Raw genomic sequence first — 27,338 nt, forward strand, 5'->3', positions numbered from 1 at the left:
TTTAATTTTGTTATTTTTTTAATTATTCACACACCCACCCTGTTTTTGCTGGCAGGCTGAAGCATGAGGGAGCCCTTTCACAATGGAGGTGAGGCAGTTTCAGGTGTGGCATGCCCTTGCCCTGTACGGGTCGTGAACCTGCCAGAGGTGGGACGTGGAAGCAGAGTCCTACAGGGTTGATGCTGGTGTTGCACATTGGTCTGAGATGAGCACAGCAGGCTGCAGCGTGCTCCTGCTTTTGGTAACTAGTTAGGTATTGAGGGCAAGGGGCCTGCTTGATGCCTGCCGGTTTTTACTGGAGGAAAACTAAATCCTGCTCAGTCTGCAATAGCAGTCAGTATAAGTACAAATCTACAATCTTGAATTTGACTTCAGCATTTTTATACAAAAACATATTTACCCAAAATTAAAAATTCTGTGTAATATATTCTGTTTAAAATCCAAGCCTCGCTGTAACATGCTCATACATCCATGGTAGTTACCTCATACATGTGGAGTAGGCATGGTGACCGACTGCATGTCTGTCCCTGTAATAACCGAAGTCCCATGTTGTTGACACTTCCCCAATTTATGTCCCTTCATCCAATTTCCAAGGAAACCTTAGAAAAGCAAATGCACCTTGATATTTTGTGTTGCAATGGTGGCAGTTATTTATTCTGTGCTTTAGGTTATGCAAACTCCATTTTAATTTTGCAATGAGCTTGTGTCAATATTATTTTTGTTGTCATGCACATCATTTTTTGTGACAGCTCTGTTTAAAGAAGTTGTAACTTTAACAAGCCATCTGTTAACCTTACATAGACAGGAAACACTTTTGTCAATTACTCTAATGAAATCACAGAAATCATTTCCTGGCCTCCAGTTGTAGACCAGTCATCCTATCTTCTGTCAATAGGAGGATATTGAAACACACAGGAAAATACGTGCACGCTTTTATCCCGCCCTGTAATATAGCCACAGTGTTGTATTTTAGTGCAGCAAATTGTAATTAGCCAGTGATATCAGAAGGTTTTATTTTCCATTAAAAATTCTCTGTAATGCACAAACTCTTTTATTCAACATCAGAGAGTTTCCTCATTAGTCAGGGAGGAAGGCTGGGCACAGGAACCATGGGAAGACATTCTGAGTTTATGCTAGCCTGATTAGTAAAGGTTTTGATTTCATGAGTTAAAGAGAGTAGAAAGGAAGGAGAAACACTTCAGCTTAGATGGGAATAAACAAAACTGCAAAATAACTCCATTTTGTCATTTGGGATGAGACCACCGGAATGGCTGAATGGAAGTAGAAGGCTGGAGTAATGGGAAAGGGAAAAATGAATGGTGAAAACATGGAAAAGCAAGGAAGGACTCCAGCTTTGTGAGCTCTTTAGGTGGAAGACATTTATGAGGGGATAAAAAGAAACATGGGAAATTGTCTATGAGCTGGCAAATGATGTAGGTCCAAGGAGAGTCTTCGAGGGACCTAAACTTATTGGCACTGTGCAATCTGAGCTGTTCACATGGGAAAGTCCCAAGCCTGAATGAAGGGAAGATTTGTCCTTTTTCTCCTCTTGGAGAGGTTTTGCCAACTCGTAAAAGGAGGTGGGAGATAGATGCAGAAGACACTGGCATGGAGTTGCTCTGCAGTGGGGTTGGAGTTCCTCAGGCCCATTCCTGCACAGTGCGTGTGTTTATGGGTACAAGAGACAAACCCAGCAAGAGCAGCCAGGTGTAGCCCCGAGAGGCAAACTTCTTGCAGCCTTTCTGCTTCTCCGGCCTTTCTGGATGCCAGAGCAGGTGGGTAAGGGCAGGATCTGTGCAAGTGCCTCTTGGAGCCCACCCTGCTCGCATCCCTCTTGACCAATGCTCTCAGTGGTGAACTTAATGATCAGAATCAGATCTTTTATTGCAATGTTATTGCTAACCTTCACCAGCGGATCTGGAGCCAGCCCTCAAGACAGAAGTGTTAAAAATAATCACAGTGCTACTCCACAGCTGTCGTCTTTTGCAATAGAAGAGCTCTTAATACTGCAGCACCCCCTGTGTAGTAGACTTATTTTTGGTCCATAGTGCAAAGGTTGAGCATGCTTTTTTTGGAAGAACCCACTGAACGTGACACAGCATGATGTGGTTGCCCTTAGAGGGTAAAGGAACTGCTGCCATTATTTAATTAACCAGTCATTCTGCTGATACCTGAATTTACTTGGACTTGAAAGAAGTAAACTTAATTAAATTAAACAAAGCTTTTCCCTTCCCACATATGCTCTGGGCCCTTTTGCTTCTTCCAAGAGATAACAAAAAGCTTATGAATAACAGGTGCAGTCATCTTTGTTGTTTTTGTTGACCTGTTGCAGAAGGCCAGCAGGAGAAATATTATGCACAGGTGCAGTATGCGCATGGCATCGGAGGAAGAAGACACATGGGTGTTTGAGATGAGGGGAGTTTTTATTTAAATTCCTGGTTTAGGTTGGCAAAAGGATAAAAACGTCAAGGTTTCAGTGTTACTTATTGCATGTCAAGATAATTTTGACAAAAAGTCTTAATGTTCAAGTTGAAACCTTATCAAAACAGAGGAAAGAGATAAAAGAGGTTTGAATTCAGTTCTCAGTTTATCCAGGGGCTTTTTGTATTTAACCGCCTTAAGCTGCACAACCCCTTGGTGCCTTGTGATGCGATTCAGCAGCGGAGCTGGATTAAGTGTTTTCTGCCAGCCAGAAGTGACTGCCTGTTCCGTTGTACTGCTCAACTCTCTGCCTGTGTGTTTTTGAGAGCATAGTCACAAATTTCAAGTGATTTCTTTCTCTGGCCACAGATAGAGAGCGTTGTGTAAAAGCACATCCTTGTCCAAACGTGGGCTTTCTCCCTCCTCTCGAATGGAGCTGTTCCTGGCAGCAGCTTAGGCCTGCCCTCTCCTAACACCGCGTCTTCATCTCTAGTCTTGTGTATGTGCTGGAGAGGTTTATGGAGGGAGATGTAATCACAGGAGAGACAGTTCCCTTATATTCTACCACATGCGCTTATGTCATGTGTTTGTCATTTGCAAATGACACAGCATGTGTCTATGCAGATGTCATTAATGGTGTGCTATGCCCAATTTACCAGCAAATCTCTGGTAACTACTTTTACCATGTGATTTTTTCAGGTGAATTTGCATCTGCCTATCAGGAAATTAATTCTAGACCATATTTTCTTAATTGTTTGTACTAATAGGGTAAGAGAAAGTGGGTGGGGTGAAAAAGCTTTATAAAAGCAAGAAATACCAAATCTATTTAATCCCCTTTGTCCTCTGGAGCAATTCTCCCATCCATCCAAACCGAAGTTGATTAAACACAATTTGTTCTTGACTAAAAACAGATTTAAAAATAAGCAAATATTTTGTCCAGATAGTTTGCCAGATATAAAAAATTAGTTTGACTCATCCAGAATGAACTTTTTTTCCATCTTTTCTTTCTAAAAACGAGTACTCTCTTTTCCCATTCCTAGCTCTTTTCCATGTAATTCCTAAAAGCATTGTGAATAGATGGGAGGTGTTGCGTTAGTTCACTAAATATACTGTTGCAAGTTGTACCGAGCTCTGCTTGCACAAACACATCTTTGTTAAATCTTCATTAACCTGTTCTGGTCTACGCTTGCATCCTCTTGTCAATATTCAGTTATACGTCTGCTCACAGTTTACCACCCTAATGCTTTATCCAGTATCCTGGTTACTGTTTAGCTAATGCTTTTAGCCTTGAATATTCTTATAATGTTGTATTTCTCTGAAACAAAAATTTGCACCAAGGGTTACTAAAAGCAAAGCCCTCTAATCAGGCAGATGAAACTCATTAGCGTTACGTTTCAAGGAGGCTTTCTTTGATGCAAACTAATTAATTTTGCCCCATTGCAAAATTGTCTTAACTATAATGGGAGCTAAAATCTAATAAGATAAAAGAAACTGAGGGGGAAAAACGTCTGTCATGAGAACACGGCAAGATGAACAGCTTTTGCCAGTCTTGGAAATTACGTGTTTTACAGCTCTGAGGCTGAGTATTTTACAGTTGCTGGTGTGTTTAAAGTCCCTACTGCGAACTGATGCGTTTACATTGCTTGCTGGTTTTCATCGTTACAGCAGAAAGTAACTGTGATTTAATTTTCTTTGTTAATGCTGACAAGTGGTCGGTGTCAGTGTCTAGACCAGAATCTGCCCGCAGTAGTCTGTTTTGCTGTGAGAACAACCGGATTTCAGCGGATGGGGGTGTCTAGAGTCTGCAGACTGAGATGGTCCGCCAAGCTCATTTCACTTTGAAACACTGATGGAACATAACAGATCAGCTAGGAATGAAAAATCGGCCACATCCACTGTTTCAGAAAGGCTGATCATTTACAGCAAGGCGGTGAAACGGCTACAAAAACCCTGCTGTTACAGGCAGACGCGATGTCTTCTGTGATTATTTGGACCTTAGAGTCAGCTCTTGATTTCCCTTGGCCTTGCTATTTTTAAGGTGTATGAAATATATAGAACACAGTCTTTCTGCTTCTTATATTCAACAAATCTAACGTCAGATAAACTTCCTAAATGAATATGAATATGGCAGAGGCTGGTTACTGGCACACGCTCACGGTAAGGCTGTGTTGTCAGACGTGCCTAAAGAGCTCTTGTTCTCCTTTCTAAGTGGATCAAAGTCTGCTGAATCGCTTTCTGAGCTGTGCTTACTCATATCATTAGCAAGTACAAAGCTTTCTCCTTTGTTAGCTTGTTCCACCTCACTTTGAATGCAAAATATGCTGCTGTTTACTAATTAGGCCAGCAGGCTGAGGTTAACACTCAGTCACTTCTCTTATCAGCAGGCTTATTTATGCATTTGACTATTTTGCTTTGTGTTTGCCTATGATGTGAAAGAACTGGATAATTATTGAGTTTTTTAAATAGAAATGGTAATGTAGTAGAAATAGTGCTAGCAGGGTGGTTCCTTAATGAGTGGAGTCCACTTCTGCTACGCTTTCTGCTTAAGGGATGGAGAAGCATCGGGACCTGGTCAGAAGTAATCCCTGGCTTTGGATCTCATGTTAATCTGAATGCTAAGAGTGGCTGTTTTCAGTGCTGGTGGCTGAGGTTGCCTACGGCTCTCAGACACTGTTCTCCTCTTTTTGGATGCTTTGTCTTTCATATTCAGGTTAAGCATTTTGCACCCAGTACTTTGAGCTCTCTGCAGGTCACAGCAATGGCAGCTTTGGTGCCAGAGCCCTCAGCACCAAGTTGCTTCTCAGCCTCTCTCCCCTTGCCAGGGCTTTGGGGCTGATGGCCAGGATTGGTGCTGTGCAGCTATGTAACCTCGGCTCAGACAGCTGTGAGCCTCCCCTTCACCCTGAGCTATGCAGCAGGGATGCTGTGCCTGGTGATGTCCCTTGCTGATCCCAGCTTGCTGACTTGGCTTCCCATCTTGACCTCAGACCTGCTTGCCACTACACGCTTGTCTGGAGATCTGTTGGCTGCACCTGGGTGCCACCCCCGGGCTTGCCCTGCTCCCCTTGCTCGGGCGCAGCAGTACTGCCCACCCGCCTGGCTGTCATCTTCGCACCAGCAACTGTGAGCAGGGCTGCCAAATCCTGCAGGAGGGATGTGAGTGCCTGACCCTTCTGCTTTACCGTCCAGGTAATCGTTTGACCATCCTGCCAGGAGAGCAGGATTGGTGCGCGAGCCCACGCAGAACAGCATTTGTAAGACTCAGGTTGTGCTAATGGAAATGCAGTATTTCCTTGTCCTCTCTAAGCTGCACTGTATTTCCAGGCAGTATGTAGATCAGTTTGCCAAGTTTTCTACTTGGCTTTCCCCACCCCTGGTTGATTGTTGTTTCTGGGCTAAATCCTGTTTGCTGTAGTAACATGGGGAATTTTTGCCAACTGATGCAGAACCAGAGCTCTGTTGCTTCCTGCAGATTTCACTTGAGGTGATTTGGCCAATGCTGAGCAGATAAGAAAAAAAAAAAAAAAAAGCAAGCTGTAATTGGCACTTCTGTACCCACTAACTCCAGAGTAGTTGGAGCACAGAGCTCGTTCAGGACTTTGGTTCCCAGTCAGACAACAGTTCTGTTTGTTTGAAATGTAGCTGATATTAAATTTGTGGTATCATATTCACTGGTGAAAATAAATCAGAGCGTGGTTTTGCCCTTGCCCCAGCAGCATCTTAACTAACCTTTCATAAAAAGCTTGCAAAGATGTTGTTAGGAAAAACTATACCTTGTTTGCTCAGAGCAGCAGGTAACTCATGTCAGTCATGATTTTATTTAGCTTTTATGAAAAGAAAAATATTACCTGCCTCAGATGAAAGGGCTAATTTTATTTCTTTAAACAGTCCAAAGCAAATATACAAACAGTGAATGGTCTGTTGGCTAGATGTGCTTCAGTAGATTTACACAGCATCTCTGGCTTTTCAAAATAAGCGTGCTTAAAGGCTATTGATACTACAGATGGCTGAATCACACTGAGTGGGTAATTTGCCTGATTGGTTCTTGCACTTTTTATTGGAAAAAGATATTTGTAAGTGTTTTTAATAATTGAGTAATTTAAATTCCCCTTTTTCCTTTGTTGCTTATTAACTGCTTATGAATCAAATGCTTTATTATTCAACAACTATTCAGTAACACGGAGAGTTAACTGACTGCTAAACCACCTTCATGGGGATGTGGTCCCCTTCCCAGTAGCTGAGTTATTGCACCAAGACTTCCAGACGTTTCTTGGTGGTCGCTCTGAGCACAGCACATGACACTGTCGTAGCCTCACGCTGGTGAAAGGTTGGGTGAATTGGCCTGGGAAGTGTTTGTTGGAAGAACGATTGTTCACAGAATAAGGGAGCAAATGGAAGAATTCCCTTGTTGAAAGCTGGGAATTTCAGATCCATACATTTTTAGAAAATTTGAAAAGCTTTTGGATTTGGAGCTGTTTAACTCCCAACATTTAGGTAAATGACCTAAACCACAATGATAGGTTAACTCCTTTAAGTGAGAGAAGTCAAAGGTTGGGAGAATGAAGATTAGAAAGTGAATGCAAGAGAGTGCTGCTGCTTAGGTGGTGTTATGATCAATGCTTCATAAATATTAAAAATCAGTAGAAGAAAATGAGTCAGATTTTCAGACCAGCAGTTTTTCAGGCATCAGTATATGAGGGCATCCATAAAACACAAGCAGAGTATGAGGAAGATCTGTAAAATCTATACTGGAAAACAAGCTGTTTCAAAGAGCTCCATGATGTTCATCTTCACTCTTCCCTGCAACTTCCATAGTGCTTGCCTGAGTGCCATGTGATTCTTAAAGGCGTAACTTGTCTGCAGCAGTTAATTAACAGAAAGGCAGAAGGCTGTGATTAGAATTTGCAGTAGTCTGTTCTGGAGAAGGTAATTATGATTAGAGCGGACTTAGTATTAAGTCTTATTAAACCTGTTTTTTTCAGGGATTTAACACTTCATACCTTTTTCTGGAAAAGCTTTAAGTCGCCACATTGTCTTAGGCAAATGCTCCTGGTTGGAAAGGCAGATGGCTGGGCCAAATGAAGTCCAAGGTATGGCCGAGGAGGTTTTTATCCCAAAGTGATGTTGTGAAATTACCTCATTGGAGATTAGAGCACTTTCTCCTACCATGCGGGGAGAAGGCTAATTCACACTGATGACCTTGATGGGAATGAGAAGACTTTAGGGCTGACTGATTCTCTCCTTCAGTCTTGCTGTGTTCAGGTAGATAATCTTAGCTTTCAGCAGAAGATTAATATTCCTGCGGATCATTCCCAACCTGCCTTTCCATGGTTCTTGCCTCATCAGTTGTCACCAGTTGAACAAAATCACCCTCTGACTCTGTCTCTCCCCCAGCACTGGAGCACATGGGAGCCCCTGTACTACATTGATTTTTCTTTTTTCTGTCTTCCCCCCCGCACCACCCCCTCCCCAGACCAGCTTCCTCAAAGTGTTGGTGGATACAAGACTTGTGCTATGTCTGGAAAGATGGCCCAGGTTAGTTGAGTTTACCTATGATCTGTGGACAGCAAACTTTCTCAGAATGGGATGAAAAGGAGACGTAGGGCAAAAAGTTTATGTTGTTCTGTTTCACAGACAGTGGAAAGTGACTCCCTTTACTGTGGGGTCCTCTAGGGAGGGGAAGATCTGGAGGTGTGACAGTTTGTTTTTAATACTTTTCAGCCTAAAAATTCCTGGAGCATTTATCTAGAAATGTGTACCCAGAAGTGTCAGCACCACTGTCTGGTTGCAAACTCTGCTGTCAAGCTCCTGCTTTGAAGAACAAAACAGACACCCCCCCCCCCCCCAAAAAAAAAAAAAAAACAAACCAAGAACAAAACTAGAGGAGATGAGTCATCTCTGAGTTAGCAGCTGGGAAACAGTATTAGAGTTGTGGCCTCTTCTGGAGCCACTTGACATTCCTGGAGCTACAGCCCAGAAAATATGGGACTTCTCAGTCTGACACCACCCTCTCACTTGCATCTGAAGACTACTGGGAAGAGGAGGATTCATTTAATGAGGAATTATGAGGCAATAATGTAATTGAAAGCCAGCTCTCATAGCCTTTGTGGTGAGTGCTATCACAGATGCTCTGTGCCAATGCAAAAGGTTTTGCAGCAGCCACACGTGGCAAAGCGCTGTCTTGCAAAACGTGTGATCAGCTTGACCCACTTTTGATCAGGGGCAAACCTGTAGTTGATCCTCAGGTGCTGATTATCTGTCTAGAGGGCTTTGTCTGTAGGAGAGGCTATATGTGAGAAATCTCCTGTGGGCTTTAAAAAAAAAAAAAAAAAAATCACTGTATTGCCTTATCTCTCATGAGATAAGGAGAGGCCTGTTTCCCTATGGTGTCAATGCCCCAGGTTGTCTCCTTGTCCTTCACAACTCCTTCCCACCTCAGGGTCTGTGTAGACTGCTGACATCCCACTGAAAACTTTTGGCCTCTCTCTGCCTTAGTGCTCCTGCAGACCAACTCTGTGACAATTAAGACATTTTCTGGGTCAGTCTTTGCTTGTGCCACCTCATCCCAGGATGAGTGGAGTAGCACCTGTGCATGTTGCTGTCCTGTTTACGTTGCACTCCATACCTGACTGCTAGTAGTTTTGCTGTGCCATATTGCTCTTTTCTGTGGTGAGGAGCCCAAGCCACCATTCTTAAATGGTAGGATATGCTGCCAAGTTTTGGGAGAAGGTAGAAGAGTCCCGCTGTCTGTGAAAACCCAAAGCAGCAGTTGTGCTTGCAACAGAGTGATGGTTTTCTAAAACCCTGCAACCTTAAAACTGTGAAGATTCAGCTTTCAGATCAAACCTTTTAAACAGTTCTCCTATAAAACCACCTGCAGATTCACAGGAGCTGGAAACCTTGCGTGGAGAGGAGCAGAGCAGGCTCCAGTGAGCACCCAGCGATTACAGGCTGTAATCAAGTCAGTTCATGCTTTGTGGTTCTGCTCTTTCAGACTACAAGGCATTGGCTGTGGTGAACAAGCACTTCTTACTAAACCAGTGAATCAGCTTCAATCTGCTCCCCAAAATTCTGGGCACCCTGGTTATCTCTTTATGTAACTAATTTCATATTAGGTTAAATTTCCTTTGCTGTTACTTTACTGCTCACACTGTATCAGCAGTTATAGGCCAAGCTGACCATGTGCTCTGCAGTGTTAGGTATGAGGAGAGGGATGACCAGTATCCCAGAAAGCTCCTGCTCAAATTGGAAATGACAGGGCGAGGATGAGAGGCAGGGATGCTCGTGTCTGTTTATCAGACTGGGGCCTTGGAGGTAGGAAGTGCCCTTAAATCTGGCATAGCTGGCAGCTTAGTTTATATCCCCTCCGTGGCTCTTGTGTGCTGTGAAGCTTGTGTGCTTCTGCTGAGCTCGGCTTCACCATCTTGTGTCTTGGTGTGGCCCCTGGGACAGTCCTGTGCCCTTCCCCGTGCTTCGTGTCTTCATGTACCCGTAGCTGCTAACCAAACCACTGCTTCTGTTGTCTCCTGGGGAGAGAGGCTCCAAAGTGGGTTTTCACAAGTGCTTGGGTGACTCATTCTTCTTTGAGCATCTTTACAGGTCTGGACTGTAGGGAAGGACATCCATGCCCCTTAACACTAGAATAATCTGTATGTATACACCAAGAATAAACTGGCTTTCTGAATGTATCTTGTGAAAGCTTATAGCCTTTGAAGGAGAGGGAAAGGTTGATCTGAGTAACAGTAAAAAAAAAAAAAAAAAATCCTTCATTCACAGTTAAACTGACCTGAACTCAACTGTCTTCTGATGCCTCAGGAAATGTGAGTGAGAATTAATTGTGTCTTGTGTTGTCTTTCAAATGTTATCAAAATTGAGCACAACATTTTGACTGAAAAGAAAGCATGGAAATTTCAACCTGGCTGCTATCAGGAAGTACTGGAAACCCAGCCTGAGCCCAGATTTCTGAATAAAAGATGCTTACCTGCAATGGAAGAGCTTCCAGAGGGCTACCCGGTGAGTAATTAAAAAAAAAAAAAATCATATGCAGAATGACATGTTAGTTCTTATTGCTGCATTTGAGCTAGGGAAAACTGACAGATTAGTCATCTTCTGTCATAAATATCTTACTGTGCCCATGTTCACGGATTCATTATTAATATCAGGCTCTCATATGCTTAAGATTCTGGGCAAAGATCCTATGAATTGTTTGCTTTTTGAGTCAGCTTGTTTGATGGGGAGATCTATTCTGCAAGACGGAAGTGAAATGTCTGTTGTAGAGCTAAGGCATAGAGTGAATAAATACTGCATTTTTCTTTATGAAGGGAAAATTGAAGCATCTCGTCACAAAATATATGCCATTAGCAAACTGGAACAAACTGGCTTTTCCAGCTATGTCATCACTTTTAGCCGTACTCCTTTAATTCCGTGCTGTATCTGAAGGGCAGAGCTAGTTACCCTCAGTCCTCTTAGAAAGAGGATTGTTTAAAGTTCCATGTCTTCTAGGAAGATACTCACATCATTGGAGATGTTGGTACAAGTGTGACCATGTCTGCCTTGGTTAGATGTTAGCCTGCATATTGTCTTCATCGGTACAATTTATCATTTGCATTACACCAGTGTCTGAGAGATCTAGCTGGAATCAAGGTTTCAATATTTTAGCCACTGAAGAGAAAAATACTGGAGATTTTTCATACACTTGAGTAAATTAGGGTAAAACCAGTCGTTGGTGATTTTGAGCATTTCTCTGAAAGGTAGGTTTGTAAGGAACTTAACAAAAGACCAGAATCTTAGTTTTTGGACAGCCCCATGCCCAACACAAAATAATCAATCTCTCCTCCCCCAGGCCCCTAAAGCCTCCAAAGGATTATGTTCCTGGGAAACGTTTTGGCTTCTCCTGCTGTGTAGCACAAATCCCCTTATCTTCATGTTGTTGCCAAGTCTGACCTGAGAGGAGACAGTGAGGACTAGGCTTATTGGAGTCTAAAAACCATGATAGTTTCTAAAACATAAATGTATGTCTAGATCTATACAGACAATAAATGACACTATACATAAGATATGAAAATACATTGTTTCCTGCTAACTGAAATGTAGTTATTCTTCCTGTATGTGCAGGAGTTTTTTAGAAAAGAAGTAATGTGCTGCAATGTATTTTCACAGCAACAAACGTACTATTACTTTTAGTGAAGAACTCGATACACCTATCTGTGGTGTTTCTCTTTGAGACTACAACCTGCACTACACACTTTGGCAGCAGCCTTGTAGAGTGTTTAGGGGAGATCCTTGCCTGGCCCGCTGATTCCCAGTAGCTAAGCCATCGCCTTGCAGGCAACTTTGCCTATTTACCCTCTGCTTCGGACCCATCGCTCACCACCTCTCATTTCTTATGCAGCGTGCCTTCCTTTAACACGGGCAGCGTACATATCAATTTGCAAGGAGCGGACGGGCGTTGGGAGGAGGCTGTGTGGCCACGGTGGAAGTAGACAGGCCCCCTCCGTCCAAATGCTCGCTCCCTTCAGCCCCGTGGGGTGCAAATTCACGTTAGCTGCAAAACCCACAAAGTTACCCACAAAGTTACCCACAAAAAGTCGGTCATCTCTGACCGCCTTGCATGGGTGACCAAGGAGGAAAAGCACCTCTTTTGTGCGGGTGTTTCTGGGGTGCAGAGATGGCGGGCGGTTGGTGGCTGCATCTGAGCATCCCCGCTCCGCCAACAGCGTTTGAACCACGAGCTTTCCGCGGGTATTATTAAGAAGGTTAACGAGCCCCTTCCTCAGCTGGGCCGGGCAGCGCTTCCCTCCGCCTCCCTCCCTCCCGCCGCCTCCTCCGCCCCCGCGGAGGGCGATTAGGGGCGGCTCTCGCCCCCTCCATAAAGCGGCCGCCGGTGCCGAGATCGGTCCCGGTCCCGGCCATGCACCCCGCGCCTCGCCGCGGCGGCTCGCTGGAGACGACGCCCGGCCCGCGGGAGGCCCCCGGCCAGGTGAGGGGGGGCCGGGCCGGGGCACCGGGGAGCTGCGGGCTCGGTTCGGGGCTGAGCGGCCCCGGGGGCAGCGCTGCAAGGGAAGGGAGGGGAGGGGCTCCGGCCCCGGCTCCGGCTTGCGGGAAAAATGGTGCTTCTCTGAAGTTACGGCTCTGCCGCCTCGCCGGTGCGGTTGTCGGAGCGGTGGGTTTGGGGGGAAAAGGGGAGCTTTCTGGCCCCGGTTGCTTGGAGAGCGGTAGTGGCCCTGAGATGCTGCTCCTCTGGTACCGGTGGGAGCGTTCGGTGCAGCTGGGCTTGGGGTGGGAGGGAGTATGCTTCGTTTCTGGACAGAAGGGGGGAAAAAAGTGGTAAAATTCAAATGCGAGAGGATGAAATTAAGGTAGAACCAAAGTAACTTCTGGTGCATCATTGCTTAGCAGACAAAGAGGGTGTGTGTGCGCGTATCTATCTCCCGGAAAAATTCACTCCTGGATTATTTCATGTTACAGTGGGAATATGCTCAGTATGTCAGAGAAGACCAGATAAAATCAGCACTTATGTGTTGGCTGCAGTTATTGATACTGTGCAGTTTATGAAGTCAGTAAAATTTGTTGTGAAAACAAGAACGCTGACTGTAATGGAGTGAAGTTTCACAAAAGATTGTTTTGCCGTATCCCTCGGATCTTTGGAAACCAAATAAACCATTCAGCACAGCTTTCAGTTTGGCGTCTGAGAACTAAATCTAAGGAAGACCTTTGGTGTGGCCAAAAAATTCCCCTGTGATGTGACATCTAGTCATGGTCACTCATAAGATGTCTTCATCTTTTCCTACTAAGAAGTGTGTCAGAAGGACAGTGAGGAAGTAAGCAGCTACTTAAAGAGGGAGGAGGATATAAAACACCTGTTGAGACTTTTTATCAAGTACAATTAATGGCAATCTGTATCAAATACATTTTTGAAAAGATTTTTTTGGTTTTCAATTCATGGCTTTTAAAATGTAATTTCCTTTAGATGAGTATGTTTGGATAATTTTAAATCTTGGCTATCCATTAATATAAAGAACTAAAGCACAAAATATACACCCTCAAATATCTATCTCGCAGAGAATATTCTTTGGGGAGGGGAAGAAAGGGAAGGTAATTGCTATGGGCTCCAAAAGGAGCGATCTTTAACCAGAAGATGCCTAGATATCTATCTAAATAAGGGTGTTAGAGTATTCTTGTGCTTGTGTAGTTTCATTAGGACTCGAGTCAGGTTCATGGCAAATCAGTTAATGCTTTGCATCATTAATAACAAGCATCAATGCAATATTAATTCCCCCCCTCACCCTCCAAAAAGCTCAAATGTGTTACCATGCAAAGGAAGAGTGTCAGATTGGATTACAGCTGAGTTACTGATACAGAATAAAATGAAAGTGAAGGTGCAGCTGTTGGAGGAGAGGAATTGTTTTTGCATTACCATTATCACTTGTTGTCTTGCACTAAAATGGTTGCTGCATTAACACAGACCTGTTTTCAGTCCATTTTTTAATCAAAAGCCAAAGATTAATGGTGGTTTAGGGTTAAAGATGTAAGTGGTGTGTGTTTGGCATTGTAGGCATCTGAATTTCTCTTCTGCAGCTTTTTCAAATTCCTAAATTAGAGGTCATTTTTAGAACTTGATGTAAGAACACACTGCATTTTGTTGTATTTTATTCATTGGTCTCTTAAACATATTACTCTATAAATATTGTCAGCTGATCCTAAACACAATGTTAGTTGAACTAGCAAAATACAAAATAAGAACGTCTTCAATGCATGTAGTTTGTCCTAGCTGTACACCTTATAATATTGCATGCAACTATGCCAAATCTCATGAGCTGATCTTAAGTCAATGATCCTGAATGTGGAATCAAGCCAACATGCTGCGTTTAAACTGTATATATAAAACAGCTCAACAGTTTTTGCCTTCAAAGACTGTCATCTAACTCTATTTGTAATGGAGACTTCTTTGCATCCAGCTTCTTCTACAGCCGTATTGTCTGAACAGGATTTGGCTCACACAAATGGTGATCTCTGCACTTGAGAAAACAGCCAATAATCTATATGTAACTGTGGAGTTATTAGCTTTTTCTTTTCTGCTTGGAGTACCCTTGCTCAGTGCCTGTTCCTGGCTCTTGTGATCCTGATCTGACACTTGCTGAAGTGAGCTGTGAAACCTGCAGGCTGCTCAGCAGAACCTGGATTGGGCCCTGTCGCCCACTTTCAGCAAAGAATTTGATGTCTGGACTCAAGCTGATGGAGATCAGTGGCTTTACTGGATCAGAAACAGTGTGATGGACTTCACACTGCCGTCTAGGCTCATCATATAGTGACAGCTTGTTAGAGGTGGGGACCCAGTCAGAAATCCAGACATTTCCATTAGCATCAGTGGGCTTGGAGCAAGACCTCTTCCATGGGATACCACCTCAGCACCCCAGAGAGCTCACATCCAGTAACCTGCTTGAAACATTTCTTAGAGCAGCACGAAACATGTGCCTTGTTGTAAAATACTCAATTTAAAATGAAACTAATTTAATTATTTTGTTAGGCAGATAACCTTCTTGATCTGAAAGGTAAATGGGAATGTTTTGATAGCAGATAGGTAAAATCTGTTTTTTATTTTTAAACTTATCTATTATAGATAGAAATACTTAGCTATTCAGCATTATCCATTTTAAATAGTTTAGAGCTGGAGAGACTGTAGAAGGCAATCAATGGAACTGCTGCGTTTTGATTGCATTTTCATTTTTGCTCTTTCCATTCCCAAAAATGTCACCAGATAGTCATATCTTTAAAAGCTGTGTCAGATCAAAAAATAATTCCAAATAGCAATAATATGCCTTCATTTTTCCTCTCCTCTTTCTCACTGGTTCCTTCAGAAACCTCACCGTTTTTGTTTCTTTTTGCAAGATTTGAAGATGTATGAGATACAGCCTCTGCTTTAAAGCCTTGTATTTCTTCATTCCTTTGCATTTTCCTCATTCTTAATTGTTCTGATATTATCTCTATTTATGGCCTGGCTACATGTAGCTAAGAATATGGTATGTGATACCCACCAATTTCAACATAGTCAGGAGTGTGATCACTAGTAAGGTACAAAACCATGTGGTTCTACAGTGTTGGTTGTCTGAAAATTTTTTTAGTGTGTGATTTGGGTGATTATGATAGGGGTTTGGCATGTGAATTGGGGGACCTGACAGATGGAATAGCTTTGCTGGGGTTGATCAGAGTGGGACTGTCTCTGTAGTCAACAGATTCTGGTCAGTGTAACATTTTAACTCCTTTCTCTGTAAAAGCAGTGCTTTACAGTTATGTAGTGAGAGAAAGGCAATGATTTTTCAGTTCTGATCGGCTAAATCCTGATCCATCTTTTCCTACCTATATCCAGTGGGTTTTAGATTCTTCCCTTTATCAATGTTCATTGAATTTGCTAACATGTATTTTGTTCAACTTATTATTTCTGCTGATGTCTTATAGCTCCCCCCCTCCGAAATACTAATGCTAATTATAAACTATGCTTTGAAAACATTTTCTGCATCCTAGAGAATGACTAAAGATGTCTGTAAAATCATTCTAACTGAAAAAATGAAATCTCAGTATTTCATCCTCAGCTCTCACAGATTCTATGTGTGCTTAACTTTATGCCTGTTATTGTGTAATGATTTAATTGGCAACTTTCTTTTTGTGGTTGATCAGTCAAAAAAATTGTTTTTGTTTGTTTGCATTTAGTTAAATAAGTCAAATTACATGATGATTGAAAATAATAAAGAGAATGAACACCATGCATCTGAAAGAGGAAGAACAGCCATCATTTTTTCCTTGAAGAATGAAGTTGGAGGACTTGTAAAAGCATTAAAACTCTTTCAGGTATGTAATAATCGCATTACTATAGTAGCTTTGTATTTTTAAATTGTAAGGATAGTTTTGGAACACACTAGAATTAATTGCATCCATTTATTAAAGGCGTGATTCCTAGCCTGGCTTCCACTTTGCACCCCAAATTACCTACGAAAGCAAATTTATGCCTTGGAAATTAGATGCTAGCTGGCTAAAAATCCTCACAAAACGTATCATCTGCACTGACTAAAGACTGAGGGAGTTTTGTCTTTTCCCCTCATGAAAAGAAGATGGGCACTCATTGTTTCTACTGCACATAAGAGGTGGGTCTGAAACTCTTGCCGATGGCAGGTAGACACTTGGGGTGCTGACCCATGCTGGGTTGAGTCTGGTGCCCTTGTCACCCTGCGTAGCCAGACTGAGAGTGACAGAGGAACTGCAATTGCATAGCTGCACTCCTTCGATTGCTGGGCAGGTATTGCGCAAGCAACATGTGCAGTGCTGCTGTGCTCTGTCATCTGGCCCTGCATGTCTTAGCCTGGGGCTTTCTCTACGTTCCTGATACAAGACATATGATTAAATAATTCTTCAAAAAAAAAGTGAAATTTACACCCTGAAAACTACTGCTTTTAAATCCCTTGCTTGCTTGTGTGATAATTATACAGTGACTTGATTGGCATTTTGGTGAATTTCCTCAGACCCAGTTGCTAATCAGCTTCCTATGGGAGGGATGAAAGAAAAAGGTCTATGAATTTAAACCTCCTGACTGTGCCTTTCTGTGCTTCCTGAATGCAAATGAAATTGAAAGAACACAGGTTCTCTTTCATTGTCTTCTGAATGGGAGGCTTTTTAAAATCAAATTATTGCCCCCCCTCGCCCCCCCAAGCAAACTGCTGTCAAGAGATCCAATTAACTAAAATAGCTTCGCAAAGGTGGTGAATAGTCCATGGCAGTAGAACATTCATTTGAAAAACAAATTTTAGTTTTTAGTCAACTGGTTTTAGTCAATCTATTTGAAAACATTACTTCTTACAAAACAGGAGAAGCATGTAAATCTGGTACACATTGAGTCACGGAAGTCCAGGAGACGAAATTCTGAGTTTGAGATCTTTGTGGACTGTGACAGTAACAGGGAACAACTGAATGAGATATTTCAGGTCCTGAAATCCCACGTCAATGTTGTCTTTATGAGCCTGACAGAGCATTTCAATGTCCAAGAAGATGGTAAGTACAAAAGGCAGTTCTGATAAAAATGCACTTCTCAATGTGTTGGTTTGAAATCTTTTTATGGTGTCCACATCTGCATTTGTGTAGTGTTTTCAATCAGTAGCTACCAGGTTTATGCTTCTGTGTTGTGAATGAGTGCAGTTTGGCTGATATGAACAGGGCTGCATTGGCTGGCGTCACCTAGGAATACAGGCTGTTTCAGGCTGGTGCAAATTGCATGTCCGTTATCTGTGCTCCCATCCCTTCTCAGTGCAGCCCAACTGGCATCAATGGGAGTCCCTGCACCCATGCAGGCCAAAGCAGGCTGGCATGTAGGCACAGTCTGAATGCAGGGCTTGGCTAGGGACTGTATACCATGATGACAGAGGTATAATACTAACAGATCCCAGTTCAGTTCAGACACTGGTGAAAGTAAGAGATGGATTCTGCAATTTCCTCATGTAGCTCTTGAGTTAAATTTTTTTTTTTAACCACTTTTCATCATAACCTGTTACTTATATTAGTGTGAAAGAGTGCCTTTTAACTTTAGGATGCTTAACATCCTGTTTACCTTTGCTTCTGTTTAAAGAGATGCCTAAAGTTCAGGGCAGCAGGAAGTTGGTCCCATGTATTTCTCAGCCACTGTGCTTGGCTAAGGGTAGCTAGGGGAAGGTGAGATCTGGTGTTCTTGGATAAAAATGTCTTACTTTAGCCCTAAGTAAGGGCAATTTCAATCTAAACACTCCCCCTGTCCTTCTTAAGAAAACTGAAGAGCATCAGGGCAGAAAACCAATGTATTAACCGCTCTGCCAAGAGCTTGGTTAAAAACTCTCTGAGGCTAAAAAAAAAAAAAGTAGTCAGTAGCAGAACTGTAATGAAGTGTCTCTCTAAGGCTGCAGGGCCTCCTTCTCTTCCTCTTCTCCCACAAACCCCTCAGCAGAGCTGGATTCTTCTGAAGTACGTAACCACAGAGCAATGTTTATTTCCCATGGTCAGTAGAGCAGGATGGGAGGACTCAAACCTGCTCCCACTCTGCCCAGGGACCACAGGCAAATCACTTTGCAAATCTACTCCTTTGCACACTTTGTACTCTGGAAGATTCACAGCAGTGTGCACAAGGAGGCCTTGTCTCAGTGACAGCCTCTAGATGCTATTCTAACAGTAATAACAGTTAAGGGCCACAGAAAACCCATATTAACTGTTTCCTCCCCTGGACGCTTTGAAGCTGGCTGTACTCTGTAGGCAGGCTGTGGCAGTGACAGAGGAGGAAGTGTGAGCTGTAGGCTGGTGCCAGATAGGAAGTGGACTCCCTTGTCTTATTCATGCCCTTTTAATTTATAGATTTCGCTTGTAACCGCCATAGCCATACTTGAAAGTAGTGTTTCCTCCCTCAGCATGCTCGGCATTATTAATAACTTTGTGGATTCCATGCATTCCCTAGACATGGAGAATGTTCCCTGGTTTCCAAAGAAGATCTCAGATTTGGATAAGTGTGCAAACCGAGTGCTGATGTACGGGTCCGATTTGGATGCTGACCATCCAGTAAGTATTTTTTCCTCCCTACACCCAATCCTTAGTGAAAACATACTCTGTGCAGTTTACTTTAAAAAAATTGCAGCTTCTCCTCCTCCCCCTCCTTCCCCTCAACGGTGCCTCTGTGGGTCTGAGCACCTTCTCTTGGGGGTTTCACGTCTTTTTCCTAGTTCAGGCAAGGCCACCACTGAATTCAGCTCCCGTGCCTTTCTGCAAGGCTTACTTGTGCGAGGACTCCTGGTCTGGGCCCTGAGTGGTCGCATGCAAACTGAAAAAACAAACAAAAAACCCAACCAAACAAAAAAACTGTTGTGAGGCAGGCTTCATTTCTCTTCTTTTCTTCTTCCTTACTATAATTGGACTAGACAAATGGTACTTGAGCAGTGCAAATGGGCAATTTGTTCTGTAATTTAGAATAATCAAGCAAGTAACAAAGTTTGTATAAATACTGATATGACTAAACGGAATCCTTGTCTACTGAATATATAGTTGCATGCCTAAAACCGCTGATTCTTACTTTGGAGTATTTCCTTAGTTCACAGTTACTAAACATTTCAGACTACAGCTATGATGTTCCTGCCCTGCCCTCTCATTCTTACACAGCATACTTTTGTATTTCCCAACTGAAGAACTTTCAAGTGTCTTGTTTTAAATTATTTACTACAGCCTCATTTAACTTTGTTTTTCTCCTTCCCCCTGCCAGGGTTTCAAAGACAATGTCTATCGCAAGAGGCGAAAGTATTTTGCAGACCTGGCTATGAACTACAAACAGTAAGCTTGACTTCTTCCAGAATAAGCCTTCTGGGTGCCTTGAAATAATAGCAGAGTGGACTGGCAGGGGCTCACCTTCCCTGGGCTCAGATCTCGCCGAGACATGCTTGGCTCGGGAATTGGAGCTGGAGGGGTAAAAAGAAGGGAGATGTAAGACACGATTAAAAGGTAGATCTAGGCCATCTTGGAGCTTCCTGGGCCTCTGATCAGTCTGGGGCTGTGGTTGCTTGGTCATTATGGCATCTGCAGCAGTGCTGATCCTCAGATGGGCAGCGATGCCAGCATGGGCTTCCTTGCAGCATGGGGCATTTGGACTCTGCGGTCCCCCTTTGATTCTCTGGAAATGGGTACAACAAAGGAAGAGGGTGGACGACAACGCATGTTGCACAGCTGCCTGTGCCAGGGCATACTGGCTTGACTAGGGCAGACTGGTGTCCTTTGCGAAGGAGGGGGAGGGGAGGCAAAACCCAGTATATAGCCCATTGACCACTGACTGTAAACTCTTTGGGCAAATGTTAATACTTGAATTTTCTTTCCTGGCTCAAACTAGTGCATGTGATGTGTAGATAAGAAGTTTTCTGTGAAAAGAAACTTGAAGAGCTTCTGTCTTTAGAGATGTTGCTTGGGGGAGGGAGCTCTTAAAGCAGTAAGAGTTTCATAGCCCAGTGCCGTAAATTCTTTCTAAACATGATTTTCATGTTCCTGTTGCCTGCTTGAATTTAGATGCCAAGTTCCTCAGTTGGAAATGACCTAGAAATGGTGGGTATCTAGAGCTCTGTTGCACTGGGTATTAATGCAACTGGTTACCACAGCACAGAGCCAGTTATTGTTAATGTGTGGCTAACAGAGATTCCTTTGGGAAAGCATCTGCCATGCTGGTTACCTGGCTGACAGTGGAAGCTCAGTGTAACACTCCCATTGCTTTCAGTGGGCTTTAGGTCACACCCTTGCTATAATCCACTTTAATCAAGATCCTGAGGGCTAAATAAGAAAGATGGACTACAGTTAATACGTTCAGACAGACGCTTGTCTCCTCTGCATAGAAGTATGATTTTTACCTAATGTGTACATTTAGCTGCTTCCACACAGTGTGGTGTTAATTTAAGGAATTTTTTTTCCTAAAACAAATCAACAAGATAATGGAAAGTAATTGCAGACAGGAAAGTCCAACAGGGAAAAGGATGTGTTTTCAGCTCCTGAAGGTGCAAAGGTTATGCTGGTATTTTAAATGTTACTCTCAGCATTAGACACCTAAGAAACCCTTTACAGAATGGAAGATTTCAGGCTCCAGTGAGGACAATGCAAAGATCCCTGTCAGTTGATTTAGGTGGAAAAGAGAGCAAGCCCTTAGACTAAAAGATTTCCAGGGTATAGACCAGATCTCACTCTGTATTTGACAGTGCCTAATGCACCCTGACCAGGTGTTACAGCTGTATAGATTTTAAATAATAATAGTAGGTAAATGAGTCATCCATTATTAGCCATTTAGCAAGGAATGTCCTTTCTTCCTCTTCTCCTTGTAGTGGTGACCCAATTCCCAAGATTGAATTCACAGAGGAGGAGATCAAGACTTGGGGGACTGTGTACCGAGAGCTTAACAAGCTTTACCCAACTCATGCCTGCAGAGAGTACCTTAAAAACTTACCCTTGCTTACCAAATACTGTGGGTACAGGGAGGACAATATCCCTCAGCTGGAAGATGTGTCCCGCTTCCTGAAAGGTAACGTGCTAATTTTCTTACACAAAAAGGAACTAAGGTCCATTGCAAATCACACTGCTATTTTGTAGGCACAAGAAAACAACCTTGGTCATTTTTGCTTGTATTCATTCTGGTCCTTTAAGAGGCTTTATACAAAGAGTGACATTTGAGGGGCAATGCTACTTCTGAAGAGACTGTTAGGATTGGCTAAAGAGATACCTAGTTGTATTGTGTTGGCTCTAGGCATGAAATTGTAGGAAATCCACTGACAGAGAGGTAGGGACATTTCTGCTAAATGTTGGTCATTCTCAAGCTTAGGCCTAATTTTCTGAATTGTGCCTGATTTTCCTACATGCTCTTGAGCCAAGGCTTTTACCCTAGTTGTAGCAGGAAAGGTAACAACATTGTGCAGTTCTACGCTAAACTAATGTACAATTTCTCCGTTCCTTTTCAGAGCGCACGGGTTTCACCATTCGCCCTGTTGCTGGATATCTGTCACCCAGAGACTTCTTGGCAGGATTAGCATTCAGAGTTTTTCACTGCACTCAATATGTTAGACACAGCTCGGACCCTCTCTATACACCAGAGCCGTGAGTCGTTTAATCTTGGGGTAGAATTTGAGAGCGAGTGAGTTTTGAATCTCACTGCCCAGAGCCAAGCTACTGATAAGCTGTTCAAGAATACCAGCAAGAAAACTTATTTTTAAGGTGCTGAAGACTCAGCCTTCACGCTGAATGTAATGAAGTTTTAGCATGCTCAAGTACCACCTTCATAAGTACAGGATTTTCAAAAGTACAGCATGTTATTGCAGAGCTCTCACTGATGTCATTGTGTGCAGAGTTAGTTTAATATTCAATTGCCTCACAAATGTGGAGCTTGGATCTTAATTTTAGACAGCTTCATTTGAAAATCTGAGCTTATGTATTTATGTAGTTAGTATGACATGCTCAGCTGGTTTCAGCCAGACATGATTGACACTTTTCTGTCTTTTGGATATTAGTTTAACACAAGACTTTGTATCTGTTCAGTGGTGCTACTTTTTCACTCTACCACAAAGACAGATAATGAGATTTCTTTGTTTTCTTTTTCCAGTGATACCTGCCACGAGCTCCTAGGCCATGTCCCGCTTTTGGCTGAACCCAGTTTTGCTCAGTTCTCTCAGGAAATTGGTCTTGCATCACTTGGGGCATCAGATGAGGCTGTCCAAAAACTGGCAACAGTGAGTGTTTGAGTCCCTGGTGATCCCATCGAAAGCTTACTAGGCTGATCCCACTCCATTGAATAAATTTGGAAAATCATGTCAAAATTAGCCACACCAGCTGCTAGACCTATGTGTTTCACTGGTCCTTGGCTTTTAGAGCATATAACAATTTTCCATGCTAGGAAGAAAGATATATTTTAGGGTTGATATGATTGGTATTTTTCTTCGCTTGGCTGTCAAGTAAGGGTGCAACTTCTGGTGGTAGATCACTTCTTCCAGATGGAAATTCTATGGTCTGTTTCTTCCAGACAAAATCTTCTTAATTCTGGGAACATGATTCAATGATTTTAAGAGTAATCCGTTTCTTTAATGTGTAGAATGAATTGAAATGATACGGTGTTTTCACTGAGTGTGGTGAGCACTAGCATTTAGATACTTTTCAGCCAAGAAATTCACATAATATAAATTAATCTTATTTCCTGGATATCAGTTTCTGGATGCTTTGGCAAAAATATTTGAAGATGAAAATTAAATTTAGATGAAAAATAATTGATGCCAGTTATGAAAGAACTGGTTTGCTGATTTAAAAAAAAAATTTTTTTTCCTGCACCTGGTGTAGCTAATGGTAAATTTCCTACTACTTTCAGTGGGAGCAGAACTAAGCCATCTGTGAAAATAGCATTCTTCCCCTATACCTGCAGAAATCCTGAAATCCAGCAAACTAAACATCTTTAATTTTACAAGCCACTAAGCAAATGAGAAACAAACCGTAGTGGACTGATGTTTTCACTCACTCACAGAGCTCCTCCCTATCCAGTGTTTCTTTTAAGCTGAAGCTGTCCTGTTGTGACAATATTTCTCAAAACATATTTACCTTTCAATATTCCTACTGACATTAACAGCTTCTGGCCTAGCTGGGTAATCTATAATATCAATCTTTCTTATGAGAAACATGCCATCCTGTGGTTTTTCACCCTTCCTTTCTGGCTTCCTTCCTCTTTAAATATCTGAGAAGGATAAGCAAGAGATGACTGTCTGATATTTGCAACTGTTTGACACTACTACAAATAGAAATGCCCCCATCTAGTTCACTACAGCATCTTTGCTGAATGCTGAATTATTTTATGCCCTTCTCTGTTTCAGTGCTACTTCTTCACTGTAGAGTTTGGCTTGTGCAAGCAAGAGGGACAGCTACGAGTTTATGGGGCTGGCTTGCTCTCTTCAATTAGTGAGCTCAAGGTAAGATGTCTACTGCTTATTTGTATCTTTGTTTGTACGTGATTATTGTCACTGTTTTGCCCTGTTTTTTATGAAGTATAATTTCTTTTGAAAACTCCTAGATACCTACTAGACTTCAAGCAAATTCACTGTGGGAATAATTACTGGACAGTCTGCTTTTGGATATATGCTGAGCAGCTCCCATGTCTTTCACAGGAAGCATTAGATGGCTGGTATTTTTTAACATTAGGTTCCAAGTAACTATTTTCAGGATAAAGCTCTGCTGGTTTAACCAGATTCTGAAAATATTGCTCTTGTTTACACATGAGCCTTGTGTCTGAGGAATCCCTTTTTTGACCCAAATTGGCAGAATATGACTGTTCAGTTATTCCGTTTGTTAAGCTTTAACCACTGTTCATCTGCAGATAAAAATTTTAAGAAGCAATGCACTAAATATGGCCTCACTTAATCTTTTTTTTATCCACTCTACCTCATGCCATCTTCCTCATGGATTCTTTGGGTGGTGATGTTCTTCTGACGCATGATAACACATTATGTTACCAGCACTCACTCTCTGGCAGTGCCAAAGTCAAGCCTTTTGATCCAAAGGTCACCTGCAAGCAAGAATGCCTCATTACAACTTTCCAGGAGGTTTACTTTGTTTCTGAAAGTTTTGAAGAAGCAAAGGAAAAGATGAGGTACAGATTTTTGTCCCTGTTTTATAAAAGCAGGTTTGATTTCATGCATCTCTCAGTAGCAGCACCAAACCCTTTCATTGTTATCACAGTTTTATAATTATCTTTCATGGGGTTGGAAAACTGAGATTAGTATTTGCTTGGTCTTCCATGCACTGGGTGGGAAAGGTGATGAACTATATAACAATTACAACCATTTTAAAGAAAGTAAGTAATTTGGCAAAGTGGTTATTGATACTGACTGCATACAGAGGATGCATTTGTATTTTGTTTATAACTCACTCTCTTTTTTTACTTGAATAGAGAGTTTGCAAAAACCATCAAGCGCCCGTTTGGTGTGAAGTACAATCCATATACTCAAAGCGTGCAGATCCTGAAAGACACAAAGAGCATTGCCAGTGTGGTGAATGAGCTACGTCATGAGCTGGACATTGTCAGCGATGCCCTCAGCAAGATGGGGAAGCAGCTGGAAGTCTAACACCCCTGTCAGCAGTGTGGTGCACTTGGCCAGTCTTTTCTTTTCCCTACTGATTTCTTTCTAGGCATGTAATGTGTTGTATGCAGAACTCTCTCCTTTACAAATGGAAGAGTGAATGGCTCATAAGGATAATAACTTTATCTTGTTTCTCTGTGTGAAGTCCCCTGCAGAATGTATTCCTCCATCCCCCTTGGATAAAAAAGGCCTGGAGTTGCCTTTGAGAAGCTGGTGGGGCAGTAGAGAAATTGCTAGACTGTGGATCACGGCTGGGATCAGATGCTGCAGAAGGTGGCTTATGAGGCAATAATGGAATAATTCACCACAGGGAAATGTCTGTTTCTGACTCTAGTAGTCTATGCTACTGATTTTATAGCATTGCACACTTCATAGCATAGAAGCTATAGTAATCAGTGCTTCTAAGTCTGTGCTACCAAGTTTAAAAATTGAATGATTACAACACAGGCATCAGGACACAAATAGCTGGAGGTTCACCATGATGAAATTGAGGGGTCAAATCTTGCTTTCAAAGGGATCATTCTTGCCCCCAAAGATTGCAAATGTGCTCTTTGGCGTGCTTCTAGTATAATGCAGAGATACAGGGCTGTTGCATGAAATCCTAATTCTGTTTATTTTAAGAGATTTGCTGTCAGATCAGAGGCAGGGTTTTTGTTGCTGTCCTTGATATTGCACCTGAGGGAAGACCTTTCCTTACAGAAATACCATTTGCCTTTTTCCTGATTGAATTAATTTAGCAAAAAATATAGCAAGCCATCAGGTACTGACTTAGCACAAAGCCTAAACCATTTCCAAATTACAATTTAATATTCAAAAGAGCTTCATCAGTTCTAAAATAACACCAAAGTTTAAAATAACAGCCAAAGTTTGTAGTCTAGTCCACTTTTTGTAAGAATAAGTATTCTATTGATTGCTCAGTCCCTTTACTGACCTGCATAAGCTGCACAAAGATACATTTTGTTTCTTCTTTTCTAGGCCTGAACACCTTCATTCCGTATCAAGCAAATTATAATTGAAAGGCCCAAGCATTTCATAGGGATTCTGTGGCTATGAATGCAACAAACTACCCTGTAGTGCAAAGTATATCTAATTCCAAGGAGCACTTTACAAGTGTTTGGAAGCAGTGTCCTGCTGAATTGTCTGTATTGCATAGTAGCAAACTTCACCGTTTCCAGGGCTCCATAGTTTCAAGCATCCTGCATAGCTGTACAAAGCTGTGCTGGCTGCTTTTTCTGCCAACCCTGCTAATGAAATGAATATGTGTACAGGATATGATACGTTTGAATGGAAGATCTGTGATGTGCAGAGTGTATTTAATAGCACCCTAGGCACTGATTCTTCATAGGCAGAGCTTGTTAGGAAATTCAGAATTTGCAGCTGTGAAGGTTGCTGGAAAAATGGTCTGAAATCTTAAATACACTGGAGATGCTAGTCCAGGATTTTGAGAACTTGAAAGGACTTCCATGAACCTCTCTGCTTGAAAATCAGTTTGAATTTCATATACTTTATAGCAGGCCACATCTGCTCCATAAGCAATCACTGGCCCAATCTTTCCAAGTATGTTCGCTGTTTAAATCAAGCCTAGATAATTTTTTCTGTGACTATAACCCACTATAACTTTTTTTCCTTAAAGAACATTTAAGACCTAGAAATATGTTCTACAACATTTATGGCTTACATTACACTTTATAATAGATTTTTAGGAGCTTGGTCTTTCTAAAGAAGAAACCTTCTTATGAGTGAGTAGTAACGGAGGATCTATTTTGTAGTCTTCTGTGTTAACAGTTAATATTCAGCTGCATTTTTAAAAATGTTGGTGTTATGTTGTTGAAATATAGATAGATGTGTTACTTCAACTCTTTCTTTGAACTATGTATACATTTCAAGTAGGAAACTTTATACTTGATAAATCAGCACCTAATTTTGAATATTTTGGAAAAACAGCAATTGTATTTTTATTTGCACTTGTGTAGCAAAAAATTAAGTAAACTGCTAAAAGTAATACAGAGCAGATGCATTTCCACGGCGTTAGCAACACGTATGTTTGGCTTCACACATCCAAACCTTCTGGCTATGTAGAACAGTAATAATTTAAATATTTTAAACTATCGTGGAGGCTTTAAATGTCAATGAAATAAATGACTTGTTGGTAATTATTAGAAGCAAAAACCCCTTTACTTCAGCACTGTAGCAATAAACACGAAGCACTCACTTCTGACCAAGGGTTTGTATGTTTTGTGCTGTGGTTCAGGTATTCCATGTGTGTGATTTAATTCCATTCAGAAC

General features: G+C 42.0%; 1 protein-coding gene across 2 annotated transcripts; it reads left to right on the forward strand.

Annotated features, from left to right (window-relative positions):
- The first annotated feature begins 12,269 nt into the window (after window positions 1–12,269).
- On the forward strand, window positions 12,270–27,270 carry TPH1 (tryptophan hydroxylase 1). 2 transcript variants are annotated; one of them, XM_030039611.2, is made up of 11 exons: window positions 12,270–12,400; window positions 16,129–16,266; window positions 17,277–17,460; window positions 18,884–18,984; window positions 19,679–19,746; window positions 21,270–21,466; window positions 21,900–22,035; window positions 22,538–22,664; window positions 23,790–23,885; window positions 24,429–24,562; window positions 24,863–27,270. In XM_030039611.2, exons 1-11 carry the CDS (start codon window positions 12,332–12,334, stop codon window positions 25,035–25,037), a joined length of 1,425 nt encoding a protein of 474 aa, XP_029895471.1. In that variant the 5' UTR covers window positions 12,270–12,331; the 3' UTR covers window positions 25,038–27,270. The 2 variants fall into 2 exon arrangements, with proteins under 2 accessions (XP_029895471.1, XP_029895472.1); XM_030039612.2 differs by lacking the exons at window positions 24,429–24,562; window positions 24,863–27,270 and adding an exon at window positions 23,987–24,421.
- Window positions 27,271–27,338: the final 68 nt, after the last annotated feature.

This window comes from Aquila chrysaetos, chromosome 16, assembly GCF_900496995.4.
Source record: "Aquila chrysaetos chrysaetos chromosome 16, bAquChr1.4, whole genome shotgun sequence".
Lineage (NCBI taxonomy): Eukaryota > Metazoa > Chordata > Aves > Accipitriformes > Accipitridae > Aquila > Aquila chrysaetos.

Excerpts from the sequence above, each read along its gene's own strand:
- TPH1 (XM_030039611.2), top strand. The coding sequence starts at position 12,332 with ATGCACCCCGCGCCTCGCCGCGGCGGCTCGCTGGAGACGACGCCCGGC. Across the intron at positions 16,267-17,276 it reads AAGCATTAAAACTCTTTCAG|GAGAAGCATGTAAATCTGGT; the intron begins GTATGTAATAAT and ends CTTACAAAACAG. Across the intron at positions 19,747-21,269 it reads CTGGCTATGAACTACAAACA|TGGTGACCCAATTCCCAAGA; the intron begins GTAAGCTTGACT and ends TTCTCCTTGTAG.